This window comes from Papio anubis, chromosome 6 (genome assembly GCF_008728515.1).
Source record: "Papio anubis isolate 15944 chromosome 6, Panubis1.0, whole genome shotgun sequence".
NCBI lineage: Eukaryota > Metazoa > Chordata > Mammalia > Primates > Cercopithecidae > Papio > Papio anubis.
The window spans coordinates 80,871,162-80,883,590 of record NC_044981.1 but is presented as its reverse complement, the minus strand read 5'-3'; the positions used below and the strand labels follow the sequence as shown (position 1 = coordinate 80,883,590).

At 35.0% G+C, this 12,429-nt stretch overlaps 1 protein-coding gene across 20 annotated transcripts in view; it reads left to right on the top strand.

Annotated features, from left to right (window-relative positions):
* Positions 1-12,429, top strand: part of SNX14 (sorting nexin 14) — a 93,688-nt gene that overhangs the window by 44,612 nt on the left and 36,647 nt on the right. For 7 of the 20 annotated variants that reach the window (XM_021937563.2, XM_021937565.2, XM_021937559.2 and 4 more), the window contains exons 9-16: positions 1,345-1,420; positions 2,165-2,209; positions 2,318-2,398; positions 2,489-2,630; positions 5,928-6,083; positions 6,386-6,510; positions 7,308-7,366; positions 10,704-10,730. In XM_021937563.2, coding sequence (XP_021793255.2) covers positions 1,345-1,420; positions 2,165-2,209; positions 2,318-2,398; positions 2,489-2,630; positions 5,928-6,083; positions 6,386-6,510; positions 7,308-7,366; positions 10,704-10,730 — 711 coding nt within the window. The remainder of the gene's footprint in view (positions 1-1,344; positions 1,421-2,164; positions 2,210-2,317; positions 2,399-2,488; positions 2,631-5,927; positions 6,084-6,385; positions 6,511-7,307; positions 7,367-10,703; positions 10,731-12,429) is intronic. The other 13 variants (XM_021937566.2, XM_021937562.2, XM_021937571.2 and 10 more) reach the window with 5 other exon arrangements.

The following is a 12,429-nucleotide window of genomic DNA, read 5'->3' as shown; positions in this document are numbered from 1 at the left end:
AAAGACATGCACATTATAACTATAACAGGCAAAAACACTTAAACAAACTGTATAGATGAGTTTATGTTTCAAGGTATCCAACTGGGAAAAAGAATTGGAGGTCATTTAGTCTGTTCTTCATTTTTCTGGCTGGAGCATGTTTAGATTATTCCGTAAGTTACCTTGTTACTCTTACCCTAATAACCGTTAGAGGAGTAATCATGTCTTATTTTTAGTAATATTTAAAGTGATATACTTTTTTTTTTTTTTTTTTTTTTTTTTTGAGACGGAGTCTTTGCTCTGTCGCCCAGGCTGGAGTGCAGTGGCGCCCACTCGGCTCACTACAAGCTCCGCCTCCTGGGTTTACGCCGTTCTCCTGCCTCAGCCTCCCAATTAGCTGGGACTACAGGCGCCCGCCACCTCGCCCAGCTGGTTTTTTGTACTTTTAGTAGAGACGGGGTTTCACCGTGTCAGCCAGGATGGTCTCGATCTCCTGACCTTGTGATCCGCCCGTCTCGGCCTCCCAAAGTGCTGGGATTACAGGCGTGAGCCACCGCGCCCGGCCTAAAGTGATATACTTTAAATACTACTTTTTGTTTAAAATTTTTATGTGATTAAAATTATTTTAGTATTTTGAACTGCATGATTTTTATACTAGACTAGTTTATAATAGTAAATATGATTATAAATATATTAATAATATTAAATATTAATTTATGTATTAGACATTTAAGTACTCTTAGGTAGGAAGTATTTTCTTTTTATTTTATTTTTTTGAGATGCAGTCTTGCTCTGTCACCCAGACTGGAGTTCAGTGGTGTGATCTCAGCTCACTGCAACCTCCACCTCCCAGATTCAAGTGATTCTCCTGCCTCAGCCTCCCCATTAGCTGGGATTACAAGCGTGCACTACCACGCCCAACTAATTTTTGTATTTTTAGTAGAGACGAGGTTTCATCATGTTGGCCAGACTGGTCTCGAACTCCTGACCTCGTGATCCCCCCACCTCAGCCTCCCAAAGTTCTGGGATTATAGGCATGAGCCACCCTGCCCAGCCAATAGAGAGTATTTCCTAATGTCCTCCACATTCCTCCTGTTAAGGAATACTTTTTTTTCTCTTAAGTAATATTCTATTTTAGCCAAGTAAGAACTCTAACTCTTTGCTATTCAACGTGTGGTCTGCAAACCAGTAGCATGAACACTGGTTGAGAGTTCGTTAGAAATGCAGAATTTTAGGGCCTAACCAAGACCTACTGAATTATAGTCTCCATTTTAACAAGATCCTTAGGTAATTCATATGCACTTGAAAGTTAAGAACTAATATAAATCACTAAATATAAACAATTATTATTATTTCTTTTTCCAGATCTTTGACTTTACTTATAAGAGAGATTCTGTCTGGCTCTGTGTTCCTTCCTTCTTTGGATTTCTTAGCTGATCCAGTAAGACTTAAATTTTTTTTTTAAATTGTTACAAATTACACTTAATATAAAATTTAGTATCTTAAACATTTTTATGTATATAGTCAGTGATATTGAAAACATTCATGTTGTGCAAACATCCCCATTCCCCATCTCCAGAACTCTTCATCTTACGAAACTGAAACTCTACATCTGTTAACAGTAACTCCTCATTCCTTCCTCCCTCCAGCCCTCCTGGCAACCATCATTCTGCTTTCTGTCTCCATGAATTTGACTACTCTGGGTACCACATATAAGTGGAATCATAAGTATGAGTCTTTTTGTGACTGGCTTATTTCACTTAGCATAGTGTCTTCAAGGTTCATCCATGTTGTAGCATGTGTCAGAATTTCCTTCCTTTACAAGGCTGAGTAATATTTTATTGTATGTGTATAACATGTTTTGCTTATCTGTTCATCCATTGATGGACACGTTGGATGCTTCTACCTTTGATCCAGTAAGATTTTGAAGAATTAAGAATGATTTAGAAATACTTTAAATGCCAAAATCAGAATAGCTTTTATTTGTCCATTTTCACAAAGGTTAAGAACCTCTTTTGTAGATGTAAAAAAACTGCTGTAATATGTATGTGCAGATTTCTTTACCACTGGTCCATTTATTTTTTCATTTTTCTAGAAACGTACATAATATGATACAAGTTGTGAAAATTCTTGGGAGAATACAGTAGTGGAATTATTTTGACTTATGTTTATTATTTTCCACTAGGATACTGTGAATCATTTGCTTATCATCTTCATAGATGACAGTCCAGTGAGTATTGAATGTATTAGAAAACAGTTCAGATTGCATTGAATTTTGATTTTGTATGTCAAATCAAGTGAGAATTTTACTGAGTTAATAATTCTCTTTCTTTCAAAGCCCGAAAAAGCAACTGAACCAGCTTCTCCTTTGGTTCCATTCTTGCAGAAATTTGCAGAACCTAGAAATAAAAAGCCATCTGTAAGAATTTTCAGCAATAACACCTTTTTGATATAAACAATTTTAGAACTCATTTATGTAGCTTAAACTTAATCTTTCTCTTATGTCAAGGTGCTGAAGTTAGAGTTGAAGCAAATCAGAGAGCAACAAGATCTTTTATTTCGTTTTATGAACTTTCTGAAACAAGAAGGAGCGGTGCACGTGTTGCAGTTTTGTTTGACTGTGGGTGAGGCTTACCTGTGTATTTTAAGAAGTAATTTTTAAACTTTTTAATGTATTTGAATATTTTAAATCAGATCTGATGTTGTGGTACCCATCTATCATTGTACTAAATTTCATATGCTCGATTTTCTTTTTTTTGTTGTTTGAGATGGAGTTTTGCTCTTGTTGCCCACCCAGGCCGGAGTGCAATGGTGCGATCTCAGCTTACCGCAACCTCCACCTCCCGGGTTCAAGCGATTCTCCTGCCTCAGTCTCCCGAGTAGCTGGGATTACAGGCATGTGCCACCACCCCAGCTAATTTTGTATTTTTAGTAGAGACGGGGTTTCTCCATGTTGGTCAGGCTGGTCTTGAATTCCCGACCTCAGGTGACCCGCCCACCTCGGCCTCCCAAAGTGCTGGGGTTACAGGCATGCACCACCACGCCCGGCCATCTACTTGATTTTCTAACAGCATCTGTGAGTTTCTCCCAAGTGCCCACTCCTTTCCAGATTGGGAAATAATCTGTCACTAACTTTATTCAAATCCTAGTAGCAGAAAAATAAAAGCTACTAAAAGTACAGTATAATGAAAATATTTTAAAGACCCAAACTGTAACCCATGTCAATATCACTTCACAGTTTTTGTAAAGGGTTGTTTTGATTAAATTATCAAATATAAAAATACCTCATTTTGATTATAAGCTCTCTAGCTCTATAGATTATTAGATTTATAAGAAACTTTATAGACTATGAAAAAATTATTTTTAATGCATTTCTTTTTAAAATATAACTTAAAAAATTGAGGTATAATTTATACAGTGAAACTCAGAATTTAAATGTATAGTTTGATCAGTTTTGCATATGTGTGCATCCATGTAACCTGCATCTTTATCAAAATCTAGAACATTTATTTCTGTCAGCCCAGAAAATTCCCTGAGGATCCTTCCCAAGAGATCCACTCTTTCCCCTACTCCTGCCAAAGCAATCGCTAGTCTCATTTCTCTCACCACAGATTAGTTTTGCCTGCATAATTTTTTTTATATAGATTGAATCACATAATATGTATTCCTTTGTGCCTGGCTTCCTTCACTCAGGATAATGCTTTTTAAAGTTCGTCTATGTTTTTGTCTAAATAAGTAGTTTGGGCAAGGCGCGGTGGCTCATGCCTATAATCCTGGCACTTCGGGAGGCCGAGACAGGTGGATCAGTTGAGGTCAGGAGTTCGAGACCAACCTGGGCAACATAGTGAAACCCTGTCTTGACAAAAATACAAAAATTAGCCAGGCATGTTGACTCATGCCTGTAATAGCAGCTACTCAGGAGGCTGAGGCAGGAGAATTGTTTGAACTCGAGTGGTGGAGGTTGCAGTGAGCTGAGATCATGCCACTGCACTCTAGTCTGGGTGACAGAGTGAGACTCTGTCTCAAAAATAAATAAATACATAGTTCTTTGCTGAGTGGTATTCCATTGTGTAAATACATATATCTTTTATTACTTTATAAATATTACTAGGTGTAGACACATTTGAGATTGTTATATCTTCTTAATGAATTTGTCCTTTTATCATTATAAAATGCTCCTCTTTTGTCTTTGGTAATGTTCAGTCTTGAAGTCCACTGTGTCTGATGTTAATGTAGCCACATCATCTTTCCTTATATTTGAGTATGCATTTGTATATCTTTTTCTATCTGATTGAAATGTTTAATGTATTTCTAGTAAGCAGCACATAGTTGCTCTTGCTTTAAAAAACTAATTTAGTAATCTTTGTTTTTTAATTGGTATCTGTAGTACCTTTACACTTGATATATTTATTACATGTTTATTGTTAGGCCTTCCATCTTGGTGTTTGTTTTATATTTGTCCTGTATATTCCTTGCCTTTCTTTTACTCCTTTGCTGCCTTTCTTGAGGTTGAGTATTTTTTAGTATTTTGTTTTATCTTTCCTATTGACTTTTTGAGTCTGTTCTGTTATTTTTTTGATTGATCAGATATTATGGTTTTTTTTTTTCATTTATCATAGTCCTAATTTTAAAATATTTTACTACTTCAGGAGCAATGTAAAAACCTCAGTGTATCTCAGAGCTTCCCCTCCTGTCTATTGTGCTCCTGTTGTTATGTATTTTAATTATTCATAGGCTATAAACCCACAGTACATTATTTCTTCACTAAATAGTCATCAGGCTTCTACATGTGTGGAATGCACATACACATTTATTTTTAAAGGTTCTTATAGTTATTGGCATATTTACTGTCCCGGTGCTCTTCATTTCTTTCTGCAGAACCAGGCTTCTAATATCATTTCTTTCTGCTGAAAGAAATAATATTCACAGTTCTTATAATAAATTTTCTTAGCTTGTTGTCTGTCTGAAAAGATGGCATGATCATGGCTCACGAAATACAACCTCAACTTCCTGAGCTCAAGTCATCCTCTTGCCTCAGCCTCCGAAGTAGCTGGGACTACAGGTGAACACCACCATGCCTGGCTAATTCTTTATAGAGACTGAGTCTCACTATGTTGCCTAGGCTGGTCTTGAACTCCTGGGCTCAGGTGATCCTCCTGCCTCAGCCTCCCAAAGTGCTGGGATTACAGGCATGAGCCATCACACCTGACCTTTAATCAGTTTTGACAATTCCTGGCTGTCTTTTCAAATATCCTGCTCCCTTATATGCATGTTAAGTCATACAGGAATGGCAGTTATATTCTGTGGCCTCACAAGTCTTCAGCTTTTTTTTTTTTTTTAACTCCCTTTTTCCCCCTTTATATTTTGGTTTGAATGATTAAAAAGTAAATGGTAAACTCCTTATTAACACATCTTGAAATAAAATGAAAAAACAATTAGTATTTTGGCTGTCCTAATACAACCATCTTTTATTTTGGAATAAACATTCATTTGTTCAAACTGTCAGTTCTGCCACTAATTTGCAGCGTTCATGATGGAGAGAAATATTGTTTAAAAACATTGATTGGAACTAAAAACAGTATTCATATTTATTTTTATTTAGTAAATCAGATTTCAGAATAATGAAAGACTTGTGGTATAATAAATTAATCCAATATTGTTCTTTAAGGAAACTATTAGAAGTGTGTTTAGTGTCCTGAATTTTAGCAAATTTGTATTGCTATTTATGTATTTACATATTTTCTGTTAATGTATAAAAACTGGTTGATTGCATTTCTCTTTTATTGAGTAGTTATCTTATTCTCAAATATTTTTTAAAAACTTAGATGAATTAGATTGCTTCTAATTGCTCCTGTTAGTGTTGGCTACAATTAGAATGGGACTATTAAGTGTTTATGAATAGTTTTATATTAAAATTATTTTTTCTTATTCTTTCCCTCATTTGTTAGAGGAATTTAATGATAGAATTTTACGACCAGAATTATCAAATGATGAAATGCTATCTCTTCATGAAGAGTTGCAGAAGATTTATAAAACATACTGTTTGGATGAAAGTATTGACAAAATTAGATTTGATCCCTTCATTGTAGAAGAGATTCAAAGAAGTAAGTCAAAGACGATAAGAATGACTTATTTAGCATTCTTACAGTTTTCCCATTTATTCTCTGCTTACTATTGCAGTGGCTATCTGCAGTACATGGGCAGCTATTCTATTTTACTAATGAGATGAAAGCTTTAAAGAAGAGACTTGTTTATACTTTACGTATTTGTCAGAGCTAGAGCTTGGTTGGTCTAATTTCTCAATCTAGTGTGTTTCTTACAGTGGAGTTTCAGTAAAACGTAGTTTTAGAACTGTATATGTTTATGCTATTTATAAATAATTTCTACAGTAGAATTTTTTTAATAGTTGCTGAAGGCCCATACATAGATGTTGTGAAACTTCAAACTATGAGATGTCTTTTTGAAGCATATGAACATGTCCTTTCTCTTTTGGAGAATGTATTTACTCCTATGTTCTGCCATAGTGATGAGGTAAGTCAAAATATTAAGCTTGTTTGAGGATTTTTATACATAATTTAGTAGTACCTCTGATTTCATTAGATGAGTGATTCAAATAACAAAATAAATAGAAAAATAAAACAAGATTGCTGGGCACGGTTGCTCATGCCTATAATCCCAGCACTTTGGAAGGCTGAGATGGGTGAATCACTTGAGTTCAGGCATTCAAGACCAACCTGGCCAACATGGTGAAACTCCATCTCTACTAAATACAAAAAGTTAGCTGAGTGTGGTGGCACATGCCTGTAATCTCAGTTACTCGGGAGGCTGTGGCAGGAGAATAGCTTGAACCCAGAAGGCCAAGGTTGCAGTGAGCTGAGATCACACCACTGCACTCAAGCCTGGGCGATAGAGCAAGACTCTGTCTCAGTAGAAAACAGAACAAAAAGACCAAGTCTTTTCCTCTGTGTAATTAAGTGAAGATTAAAAAATAATTGCAAAAACAATTATCAATACCAAAACCTGTTTATATTTATGTAAGTAGATAGATTGGGACCAAATAGGTCTGCCTGGTTTGCCATATGCCTGAGCAGCTTTGTAGTATTGCAGTGATGCAGAAATCTCATTGTATACACGTTATTTACAAACCTGTGGAAATCATCTGCGTTTGCAATATTTTCATCCTTGCCCTATTTGACAATGTCTGTATTCACTTGATTGAGATAGCTTTTTTTTTTCCCCCCAAAACTGGAAAGTAGTAAACTAAGGTAACATGTTTTAATATTAATTGTAAGTGTAATAAATGATAATTAGTATTTGTTATTTTAAAGTATTTCAGACAACTTTTAAGAGGTGCAGAATCACCAACACGCAATTCAAAATTCAACAGGTAGGTTGTATGTTTTGTTTTTGAACTTGCTGATGCCAATCATTCTATGATAGCATCATTGTCTTTATTAGCTATTTTTCTGAATGAATATGTGGTTCCATTGTTATATGAGTAGACAAGGCATTTTACTAGTGAATTGTAGAACTGTCTTCTATATAGTGATCTGAAAATGCCTGAAATTCTTTTAGAAAAATTTAACAAGATACATAATGTGGCCTTGTTAATCTCATAATTAATATATATTAGTTTTGATTACCGGCTTTATTGGAGACTAGGGACTGAATGCATAAGTGGCGTCCACAGATAACTCAGAATTAAATGTTTTAGAGAAAACTTTTTTTAAGAGTGCTTACTGGGTACAAAAGTGAAGGAATGTTTATTTCTTTTTTTGGTTCTCTGGAAACCTAAGTGTACAGTTAAGATATCTAAAGAAAGGTAATAGAAGAGAAAAGCTTTATCTATTTGTAAACTGGATAAGTAATATTCTGATTTGTCTTTGCAAGGTTACATGTACAAAATTGACACAGATACTAAATGTATAAATCTACAGAATAGATTTATAAATAAAATATATGAATAAATATTTATTTTAAGTCACATAATAGCAAATCAACAAACCTATTCTGAATTTCCAATGAAAGAATATTAATGGCTGGGCACGGTGGCTTACACCTGTAATTCCAGCACTTTGTGAGGCTGAGACGGGTGAATCACTTGAGGTCAGGAGTTTGAGACCAGCCTGGCCAACGTGGTGAAACCCCATCTTTACTAAAAATATGAAAATTAGCCGGGCATGGTGGCACATGCCTGTAATTCCAGCTACTTGGGAGGCGAAGCAGGAGAATTGTTCGAGCCCAGGAGGTGGAGGTTGCGGTGAGCCGAGATCACGCCACTGCACTCCAGCCTGGGTGACAGAGTGAGACTGTCTCAAAAAAAAAAAAAAGTTAAGAAACTCTTTTGACTTCTTATATATAAAGTAAATGAATCATTTCACTTACTTTTCATTTTCATTTCTAATCATTTCATTTACCTTATATATGTACAAAATTGACACAAACATCTCAACACCTTCCAATTTGAGCAAGCCTCTAATAAACATATAAATAAATTGGATATGTACTACAAAGAGAGAAGTAGATAGTCAAGAAATGGGGCAGTGTTTTAGATAGTTAATAGAAGGAAAAATGTGAAAACCTTAGCCATGAGGGGAATATATTGTATTTCTTGACATAACCAAGTGTTATGGGAATAGGTGTTTCTTTGAACGTTGAATATTAATTCTGATTTAATGCCTCAGTAGAAGTAGCATACATGTAATAACTTTTCTGAAAGGTAGAAAATACGTTTAGGATTATTTGCAAAAATGCTACTTTTTAACTTTTTCCTAAAAATTTATATGTTATAGCCATGAAGCTTAGATTTTATTTAACAAAAATCATATTCATACTATTTAATATAACATTCTTTGCCCAGGCCACATGCCTTTTCTTGCATTTGAATTCTTTTCCAGGGAGTTTCCTCGAATTTACTGGCACACTTGAGAAGCAGGTAGAATTTATCCTTGTTTATAGACATAAGATGTTTGGAGTTTCATACCAGGTCACGGAGCTAATGAAATGCCCTTTTCTAGGACCATTTAAGGGGAAGTGGTTCTGTGACCTTAAAAGCCTGCTTGGTAGATGGCTGGGCGTGGTGGCTCACGCCTGTAATCCCAGCAATTTGGGAGGCTGAGGCAGGCGGATCACCTGAGGTCAGGAGTTCAACACCAGCCTGGCCAACATGGTGAAACCCTGTCTCTGCTAAAAATACAAAAATTAGTCAAGTGCGGTGGAACACACTTGTGATCCCAGCTACTTGGGAGGCTGAGACAGGAGAATCACTTGAACCCAGGAGGCAGAGGTTACAGTGAGCTGAGATTGCACCACTGCACTCCAGCCTGAGCAACTAAGACTCCATCTCAATTAAAAATAAAATAAAATAAAATAAAAAGCTTGCTTCGTAGTTAAAATCTAAGTCAAGGTCATAACTTCAGAGATGAAAAAAGCCTTCTTTGCTACTTTGAGAACACTTGATTATTTTCAGCATATTAAAGTACTAATTTTGTTGGCTTTAAAATATAAAAAAAGACAGATTATATGGGTTCTTTTCATTCTGGATACTGATTATGACTTTTTAAAGTATGTTTTTCTTTATGGTGATCTGATTTTAATAGTTAACTATCAGTCTTGTCAGGACTCTGCTTCTGTGATAGTTAATGATTTATTTACCTATATACAATAAAAGTTTTTTAACATTCTTTCATTGGAGATTTAGAATAGCTTTGTTAATTTGCTATTAAATGACTTAAATTACATAAAATATGTATTCACATATTTGATGTCCACATTTTATATTTTTGAAGTAAAATTCGAATGCATATTATTTATCATGTTCTCTGTTTCATTCTACACTTAAAGTACAACTTTTGTTTTTTAGTATTTAGAGATCTTTTGTTAACTGTGCTTCTTAGCTTAAAACATTTTTTTACTCAAGCTAAAAACATGTGAAGCATAAATGATTCTATCTAACATGGACACAAATTTAATGTTGGAAAATATAGGTTTGTTTTTTGTGCCAGATTTTTAGTGGTTCAGTCTCTGCATACTTTCCGCTGTATGAAAGAAATGGTATGCCTGAGGACAAAGAAAAGACAGAATTATTTCTGGATATTTAATTTCTTTTTTTGAGATCTGAGTCTCTGCCTGTCACCTCCAGGCTGGGAGTGCAGTGGCCGGATCTCAGCTCACTGCAGCTCCACTTCTCCCGGGTTCACGCTTCATTCTCCTTGCCTCAGCCCTCCCGGAAGCTGCCACCACGCACCCGCTAAGTTTCTTTTTGCATTTTAGTAGAGACGTGGGTTTCACCGTGGTGCTAGCCAGGATGGTCTCGGAGCCTGATTCGCGATCCGCCTGCCCCGCCTCCCCAGTGCTGGGATTACAGGCTTGAGCCACCGAGCCCGGCTGGATATTTAATTTCTAAGAACCTTTTTTAATGATGTAGAAAATAGTCAGTTATTTCTGATATATTTAATTTTTTTCCATGTCACCCAAGAGATAACATATTTAAGAACGGTTTTTAGTAATGTAGACTTCATCCAAACACACAAGACAGCTATGTGCATTTATCTTATCTTTATCACCTTATTCATGAGGATTTCTTCCCTTTGCAAAGATGAATGTTATACACCTGTGTAACTTCTGAAGCTTTTAAATTTTGTTTTGTGTTCTAGAAGTTTATATAATATCTGGGCTTTCTTTCTTTCCTCTCCTTGTATAATTTCACATACCTGTTATTGCAGAGGTAGCCTAAGTTTGGATGATTTTCGGTAAGTCTTGAGCATGTGATTCTTTTCAGTATTAAATGTTTTTAGAAAGTACATTGGGAACAACCTAATAGAAATAAAAAGGAAAAAAATGAAACACTATAGTATTAACTGCCATTATATCCTAGTTATTTAGGATAATCTTTTAAAAGGAATACCTACTTTTAGTCTAGATATGTCCTCTTTGAAATAGCATGATATGTCATCATAAAATAAAAATGTCCTGATACTTCAAAGATATTTTCGTTATTTAATTTGTCAGTATCTTGTTTTTTAAGGCTGTTGACTCATTTTTGTTCTTGTTAATTTTGCTAAATTAATTTTAGAATTATTTATGTTTAAATAATCTTTTTTTTTTTTTTTTTAAGAAGTATCATGTTTCTGTATTTCTGGGCATAATCACAAGTGAGACTTTTTAAATTTCATATTTCAACAACCCCCATTGTTTTGTAATATCCATGTTGTAGAGACTAGAATAAACCATTTGGAGTCTAGAGATTTTAAAAATGTTTTGTTAACATTTTTATGTCTTGGGAAGCATTTTTTTTTTTTTTAAATCAAGGACGGTTGTGTCTACAATTCTTGTTTAAAAAAACCCTAATTGTATGTTTGTTTAGATAAAATAATCTAGTTTAAGTACCCCTTTTACTGCTTACTACTTACTATTAGTGTTTTTCCAGAAGTTTGATTTACTTCTTGGATGTGTGTAAAATACACATTACTACATATTGGTGTATTTGAAACTTGATTAATTTTCTTTCTGTAATTATATTATTTTAGTAGATAACTTAATTTTCCTCACAGGAGTAATAGCTATACACTTGAGCATTCAAAACAAACTTTCTCAGATGATTTTAAAGTAGTCATTTTTATTTGGATATCTGTTGTAAGAGCAGCATTACATAGTGAACATGACTTTATTTTATTTTATATATTTTTTCAAGATAGAGCCTCACTCTGTCGCCCAGGCTGGAGTGCAGTGGTGCCATCTCGGCTCACTGCAACCTCTGCCTTTCGGGTCCAAGTGATTCTCCTGTGTTAGCCTTTGCCTGCCACCTCGCTTGGCTAATTTTTGTATTTTTAGTACAGGTGCGGTTTCGCCATATTGGCCAGGCTGGTCTCGAACTCCGGACCTCAGGTGATCTGCCAGCCTTGGCCTCCCAAAGTGCTGAGATTACAAGTGTGAGCCACTGTGCCTGGCCTTGAGCATAACTTTTAAATTGGATAAAAGTTACGGTTTTAGTTGCTGAAACATTGGGCAGTAGGCTAACGGACATTTTTGCTACTTTTAGCTTATTTATTTTGTTGCTTTTCAGCTATTTCTGCTTTCAGAAATTCAACTTAAAAAAATTGCAAAACCAACATTTAATGTTTATGGCAGAGCAGACTGCTTCCTAGGGCTACATTTGCTTTTATCCCTATGCTCATTGCTAACCTTTCCCTTTGGCACTATTATTTTTCTTAAAGTTCCTTCTGAAAATGAAGTAGTGAGAAAACAATAGTTGGCATTTTTTTCTGTTGCATAATTTTAGTACAGTTACTCTAAAGGGATGTTTTCCATTTTGAACAGATCTTAAGCATTTTTTTATCTATTTCAAAATATCGCAATAAGAACTATATTCCGCTAGGGGGCTCTCATCTTTTAAAAATTTTAATCCGGTTAATATTTTGAAGTTAATAGTAGGTAAATTTTGAGTGTTTA